Genomic DNA, 7039 nt, shown 5'->3' on the forward strand with positions numbered 1-7039 from the left:
CGCAGCTCAGCCAGTTTGCCCCTGTGCTCGCACCCCACCCTGCCTGCCCTTCGCTCGCCTTCTCAGTGGGGGTGTCACACCCACCGCCTCATTTCAGGTTTCGCAGCTTCCCCAAGCTTCAGCTCCATCTGTCAGACCTCAGGGTTGCGTGTGCCCTCTTTTCCTGTGTGAGGCTTCTGTATGTACTGAGGCTGAGCCTTATCCTGCTGCCTGGGACGACTCCTCTTGCCTGAGCCAGTCTATAGACGGTTCCCATTCATTCATCCCCCAGATCCCTGCCTCCTGGGACCCTTCCCTGCACCAGCCCCCATGGAGGGTGACTGCCTCACCCATGACTCTGTGCCACCTGCCCGAGTTTCACATTGACCTTAAACCTCTCATGTGCTTGCCATTCACCCTGAGGGCAGGCGCACCCCAGCTGCTCCTTTTCCACATTAAATTGGCAAGGCCCCTTTCCCTGCCCCAGTGTTCTCCCTGTCCCTGGGCTCAGACAGGGGATTGTGTTTTTTTGTTTGTTTTTGTCTGTTTAAATATTTATTTATTTACTTTTATTTGGTTGCTCTGGGTCTTGGTTGCGGCAAGCGGGCTCCTTAGTTGCAGCACGTGGGCTCCTTAGTTGCAGCATGCGAGCTCTTAGTTGCAGCATGCATGTGGGATCTAATTCCCTGACCTGGGATCAAACCCAGGCCCCCTGCGCTGGGAGCGCAGAGTCTTAACCACTGTACCACCAGGGAAGTCCCAGGGATTGTGTTCTTGAAGAACAACAGATCTCTTATCGCCATATCTGACGAGTCCCCGTGTGGCTGGGGGTTTCCTGGGTCCAAACTTCATCCCTGATGCCACCGTGGGTCTGGCTACACCCAAGGTTGCCCTAGGGGCTTTTGCTTTCAGTGAGATCTGCTGGTCTATCAAGCTTGGGCTTTTTCTTTTGACTGGGGGGTGGCAAGGTGGCAGTGGTAGCATGTAATATGAATATAGCATTTGCCATAAAAGGGGCTTTTTTAAGAAATTAGAAATGCAGAGCGGTTTCAGTTTTTCAGATCCCCATGGGCCAGTGATTCTCAGAATCCCCTGGGAGAAAAGGTGCCTTCCCAGGCGCCAGCCTCAAGGAGGCTGTTGGGCGCAGGGAGGGGGAGGGGGTTGAGTTGTGAGATTCTGCATCAGGTGACTTTGCTGTTAGGGACGCACCAAGAAACGCTGGCGCAGACAAAGCAGTGACAGGACCAAACGCACTTCAGCTGTGGTCAGGCACCAGACTCATCTGGATGCAGTGTGATACCTGCCGTTCACCTTGTGTCTTGTAGGCCGGCCCTCGAACATGTACTTCCAGACCCACGACCAGATTGGCATGATCAGTGCTGGCCCCAGCCACGTGGCTGCCATGAACATTCCCATCCCCTTCAACCTGGTCATGCCGCCCATGCCGCCACCGGGGTATTTTGGACAAGCTAACGGGCCAGCCGCAGGTGAGCACCGAGTGGCATCCCATGGGGAAAAGCAGTTTGGCCTTGGAGTTTGTTCACATCCAGGCTTTGAGCAGGAGTGCTTGTCTGTGAGGCTCAGAACCTCCTTCAAGGAACCCTGGATGGCTGTCTTTCAGGCCGGGGCACCCCAAAAGGCAAGACTGGTCGTGGGGGACGCCAGAAGAACCGCTTTGGGCTTCCTGGGCCCAGCCAGACGAATCTCCCCAATAGCCAGGCCAGCCAGGATGTGGCGTCACAGCCCTTCTCACAGGGCGCGCTGACCCAGGGCTACATCTCCATGAGCCAGCCCTCCCAGATGAGCCAGCCCGGCCTCTCCCAGCCTGAGCTGTCCCAGGTGAGCCCTCTGCCACTTTAACTTGAGACATCTCCCACCCACAGAAAAGTCAGACCAGCCCAGGGAGCCCTCTTCACACATGCAGACCCCATGACACTCACCCCTAAAGACCTTAGCAGGGGGACTGTAGGGCTAGAACATTCCATCCACAATACTGTCCTGGGTAGCGTATCTCCAATGGTGAGGTAACCAGTGTGGGTTTCCTGCCACTTAGGCTTGAGGATAAGTTTCCAGATTATTCCCTGCGGCTGGTGATGGGCTGGACACAGAGCAGGTTCTCAAGGCTGGGACGGTGAGTGCGCATCCTTCGACTGGGTGCTCATCTCTCCAACCTTGTCTTCCAGGACAGTTACCTTGGAGATGAGTTTAAGTCACAGATTGATGTGGCGCTGTCGCAAGACTCCACGTACCAGGGGGAGCGGGCGTACCAGCACGGCGGAGTGACGGGGCTGTCCCAGTATTAGAAGGCAAGCTGGCCTCTGGAGGAGGTCTTCGCTGGGATCTGGACTTGTAGGAAAATGTGGGAAATGTGGGAGTCTCAAGTCCTCGAGTGGCCAGCGCGTCCTGTCACCTGTCACTCTGGGTCCCTGCACCTCTGCTTAGTGTCTGGGGGATGTGAACTTCATGCACACCGTCTGTGCCACGGTCCTCTCCAGAGAGAGTCTTAGAGCTGCTCCTGGTGGGCAGCCAGGAAGTGGACGCACCCCTCACCCTGACGAGGCAGGTCACGAGTTTGGCGAGGGCCCCAGCTCCTAGGTGCACGGGTGCCTCTGGGGGTGCTTCTAGGTGCCCGTGAGGGCCCTGCCTCATGGTTCTCCATCTGTAACGAGGCCGAGCAGGGCAAGCATAGGCCTGGGGCTTGCCCCTCTGCCCCTTCCTGACTGTGTGCAGGGAAAGTGGGATGCAGTAATGCTGGGAGAAGGGGTGCACCGCTGTTGAACAACACAGGCTCAGCAGCCTTAACTCTCGGCTGCCTTCTCTCCGGGTGGGAAGTCATTGGTCTGGGTACCCGGCCGGCCTCTGAGGTCACGTTTAACACATGAGGACGCGGGTGCCAAGTGGAGTCGGGGAGAAAGCCCCATCCGTGCCTTCTGGGCCTGGCCCGGGAGCTGCCCCGGCTCCCACTTTCTCTGAAGCCTCTTGCCCTCCCTCCCTCCCCAACAGGTGGCAGCGGAAGAGCTAAGCTACGTGGCTTAGTCCATCAGCATCTTATTCTGGGTAATAAAAAATAAAAATAAATGGATACCTGTTTTCCACTGCTAAAACTGAAGCACCACTGTGAGCAACAGGAGAGGGAGAGGAGTACCCGAGGGAGAGAGGAGCCCGAGACAGAGCGAGCGCCCACTGCTGGCACGTGGCGGCGAGGAGACGGAGAAGGGAGAGCGGGAGGTGGGGCGGCCACCGAGGACCGCCCGCCAGCGAGCCCCGCCAGCCCCGCTCGCCGAGGAGCCCAGCGCTCGCCCGCTGCGTCCACACCTGGGTCTGCGACCAGGGCGGAGGGAGGAAGACCCTCATCTCAGAGTAGCCCTTTCCTCTGTTCTTTTCTTTCTTTTTCTCTTTTATTGAAAGGGGACTACGTTTTAGCCGGAAAAACTACGCGTTTCTGTGCCGAGCAGGCTCCTTGCGGTGGCGGCCGTGCCGGGAGAGCCCCTCAGAGTGTGGGTTCTGTCCACGCCGGCTCTGATATCGCCGCGCTCACGCTGCCTGTGTTCTAGGAGGGTTTTCATTTAAAGAAAATACGGTGGTTTGTGTTTTTCTGTTTGTTTTTTAAAGATTCTTTCAAAGGAGTACTGAAAAATATACTTTCCTGAATTTGTCTCTCAAATCTTAGTGGTGGACCTGGGAGATGCGAGAAGCTTCCAGAAACGAAGTTTAAACATGCCAAAACAACTCAAGATTAGGATCAACACCTGTGACGGGAGGAGGATTTTTTTTTTTTTCAGTTTTAGCTTCCAGCAGCTTCTCCCTGTACGTCAGGGCGGTGAGGGAGCACGGTCCCGGGCCGGGCAGGCAACTCCGTGGTCTCTGCTGGACTCCGAGAAGCAAAGCGCTTCCCGTGTGCCGTGGACTCGGCCCCGCAGGAGGGGCCTCGGCAGGACTGGCCGTGAGGCCAGAGGGCAGGAAGGTGGCTGTTCCCTGGCCAGTGGCTCCTTCCCCAGGGTCCTTCCTGAGGATTTGGTGGAAAGCACCAGCCAGGAGGATCTGTCCCCGTCCCCAGGGAGACTCCCACCGTCCCTGTGGCCAGTTAGGCTCACTGAATGCCCCATCCCCTCTTGTTTCCCACCCTACCTGACTAGTTTGGAGCCCTTCTACCTGCGGGCACAGTTTTGATGAGGTGGGGTCGTTTTAACTTTGGCGGGGAAAGGGAATACGTTTCTGAAATAAGTTGGTTCTGTGCCGAAGGGCTTGAAGGAGTTGTCACATCACGTGGTACAAGGGGGCCTCTGCCTGGGTCTGGGTTGCAACTTGCAGTTATTGTTGCTGGTGGAGTCACCCCCAGCTCTTCGCACACTGTGATGCGGATTAGCCTCCCTGGCGGGACCTAGTTGGGGACTGTCTAACCCTAACCCTGCCTATCCAGGCCCTGATGACCCTGACCCCCAGCATCCCCCTCCCCATGTGCCTTATCCCAAAGCCTCCAGATTCCAGCTGGTACATGGGAGAGATGGGGGACACACAGGCCACCTTCCTTCTGGCAAGGCCTCTTATTTATTATCATTGCTGTAGTGCTTTCGGTTCCCACTTCTTTTGGTAGCTGCATAGAGTTTGGATAGGTTTTTGCTATGACCCCTTGTGCACTGTCCCCATGGGTGACACCCACCCGCCCTGTTCTGTTCCTTGGAATGCTTTGCCTCTGCTTTGTGCTGTTTGCTTTTTTCTCCACCTTAGCAACAGTTGCTATGAGTCCCCCAAATCAAGAAGCATCTGTACCAAGGCAATGTAACTTTTTGATTTTCGGTCAATTTGTTTTAACTTCTTTTGTCACCAATAAAATCTTAATAAACAGCTCTGCATTCACACTGGGGCTGGATAACTACAGGGGGTGGCAGAGCACTTGGTTTGGGGTTCTGCCTGGTTGGGGGTGGGGGATTCGGAGCCACCTCAACAGCAAAGCTGAGACGAGCCAAACCTGTGCAGCAGGGACCGGAATGGGGGAAGATGGGCCTATGCAGGGTCAGTTCCTGGGGCCCGTGTACATTAGATGTTGGGCACCCTAGAGATGGGTTCTGGGAAGGCTGGGCTGGCGCCGTCACTGTAGGACCCCCCACCCACCATCCTGGTGGTTGATGGTGATGGACATAGCTGCTTCCCTCCCCACTCCCAGGTGACAAGACCCGAGAAGACAGCAGAGCGGACCACGCAGTGTTTATTGTTGCCCCCTCCCGCCAGCCCCCGGTCAGCGGCAGCCGCACTCATCCACCACCATGTCTTCGTAGTGCCGCAGTACCACGTTGTCGCTGTTGTCGAAGAAGAGCACGGAGATGGGCGACAGGCGCGCGGGCACGCAGCAGGGCAGGCCGGCGGCGGCGCTAGGGGCGGCCGCGTGCATGAGCGCGCGCAGCACCGCGTGGTTGAGCGCGGGCGTCCCTCCGGGTTCGGACAGCGCGGCGGGCAGCCCGCACTTGCCCTGGCAGTAGTTGGCCAGGAAGCCGCGTGGCGCGATGACCCAGCGGTGCCAGCCCACCTCGCGGAAGCTCACGTAGAGCCGCCGCGCGCGACACGCGCCCTCGGGGCCACCGCCCACTGCGGCCTCGGCCTCGCGCCGCGGCCGGGCCAGGGGGTGGCACAGGCGCGGGTCGAGGGTCACCAGCAGCAGCGAGGCCTCGGCCAGGCTCGCGCAGGCGGCGGGGGCCCGGGAACGCAGCGCCAGCGTCAGGCGGAGGCTGCGCGGCGCCGAGGCGTTGCGGGCCCAGGCGGCGCCCAGCAGCTCAGCGCGCACCGGCATTCCCAGGGCGGGCACCGCCTGGCGGAGTACCACCTGCCCGGGGCCCGCGCCCGCCGGCGCCACGCTCAGCTCCCAGCCGCCCGCCGTCCCCGCCGTAGCCTCTGCAGCCGCGAAGCGCAGCTCCAGGCGGGCCTGGCTCGGGCGCTCAGCTGGCTCCACGGCCGACAGGTCGAAGACGACGGTCCACTCAGGGCACTGTCCCGCAGCTGAGGGGAGCTCCGGGGGCCGGGCGGCTGCGCCTGGGGAGGAAGGGAGAGGGCTCGGCTGGCGCTGGGTCCACACTCGGTGCCGACCGGCCCGCGAAGGGGTCTCGGTTGGGGACAGCGGGGGAAGGTGAGCGACCGGAGCTGGGGGGCGCACCATCTGTTAGAAGGCGTCAAATGGTGTGAAGCGCGGTGGGTGAGGGAGATGGAGTGGGGGCAGGGCATCACTTGCAAGGAAGAGGCCCCGACCAGTGTAGGGCGGCCAGCCCGCCGTTGGGGACATAGGCGGGGGTGGGGAGGTGGGGGGGGGGTGGAATGAGCGAACGCATGGGGCCAGTGGGGAAGCGATGCTAGGGCGGGTGGCATCTTCAGGAAGGCATCAAGTGGTGTGAAGCGGCAGAGGGGGTGGGATGGAGTGGGGGCAGGGCTTCAGCTGCAAGCAAGGGGCCCTGCTCGGTGCAAGGGAGCCTGGCCTTCGGACCACTCCCCCACCCCATCCCCTGTCCCGGCAGGTGTCCACGCGGAGGAGCTGAGGGAGTTCAGAGGCCCAGGTTGCTTGCGGGCTGGACGGGGCGGGTGGGGACCCTCAGGGCTCTCCGGCCTTCCTCACGCGCCGCTGGAGGCTCGTGGCGGGCTCGGGGCGCCCAGCGGGGTATCGGCCTCCCAGACCCACGCCCCCAGCGCAGACCCCACTCACCGCGGTCCGGGACGTGGCGCACGATGTTTCCGGCGACCCCCAGCTCCTCCACGTGGCACGGCCGCAGGGTAGCCCCCAGGGGCGTCCTCCGAGGGCCCGCCCTGGCCTCCTGGTGGTCCCGGCGGCGGAACAGGCGCCACATGACAGGGGGTACGGGCCGGGACTTGGGGGCGCCCCGGGGCACGTCGGGAAACCCAAGAGCCTGGAGTAGGGCGGCGGCGGGGCCCGGGGGCGCGGGGGCGCGGGCCGGGGGTGACGAGGGCAGCAGCATGGCCAGTAGGAGAAGAAGGACGCGGCGGCCCGGACGCCGGCACAGCGGTGGCATCTTCGTCACAGGCGGCGGCCGGGCGAGTGCTCAGGGGCTGCTGGGCTCCG

At 61.0% G+C, this 7039-nt stretch overlaps 2 protein-coding genes across 3 annotated transcripts in view; one reads left to right on the plus strand and one right to left on the minus strand.

Annotated features, from left to right (window-relative positions):
• UPF1 (UPF1 RNA helicase and ATPase) overlaps window positions 1–4824 on the plus strand; it is a 35194-nt gene extending 30370 nt beyond the window's left edge. For both annotated transcript variants that reach the window (XM_082455447.1, XM_082455448.1), the window contains exons 21-24: window positions 1305–1466; window positions 1601–1818; window positions 2163–2285; window positions 2983–4824. In XM_082455447.1, the coding sequence (XP_082311573.1) occupies window positions 1305–1466; window positions 1601–1818; window positions 2163–2282 (500 nt within the window). In that variant the 3' untranslated portion in view covers window positions 2283–2285; window positions 2983–4824. The remainder of the gene's footprint in view (window positions 1–1304; window positions 1467–1600; window positions 1819–2162; window positions 2286–2982) is intronic.
• Window positions 4825–5167: 343 nt separating this feature from the next.
• Window positions 5168–6989, minus strand: GDF1 (growth differentiation factor 1; the record flags this gene model as incomplete). The annotated part of the gene is made up of 2 exons (XM_082455481.1): window positions 5168–6003; window positions 6665–6989. 2 exons carry the CDS (start codon window positions 6987–6989, stop codon window positions 5216–5218), a joined length of 1113 nt encoding a protein of 370 aa, XP_082311607.1. The 3' UTR covers window positions 5168–5215.
• Window positions 6990–7039: the final 50 nt, after the last annotated feature.

The sequence above is a fragment of the Balaenoptera physalus genome (assembly GCF_965194825.1).
Source record: "Balaenoptera physalus genome assembly, chromosome: 3".
Classification (NCBI taxonomy): domain Eukaryota; kingdom Metazoa; phylum Chordata; class Mammalia; order Artiodactyla; family Balaenopteridae; genus Balaenoptera; species Balaenoptera physalus.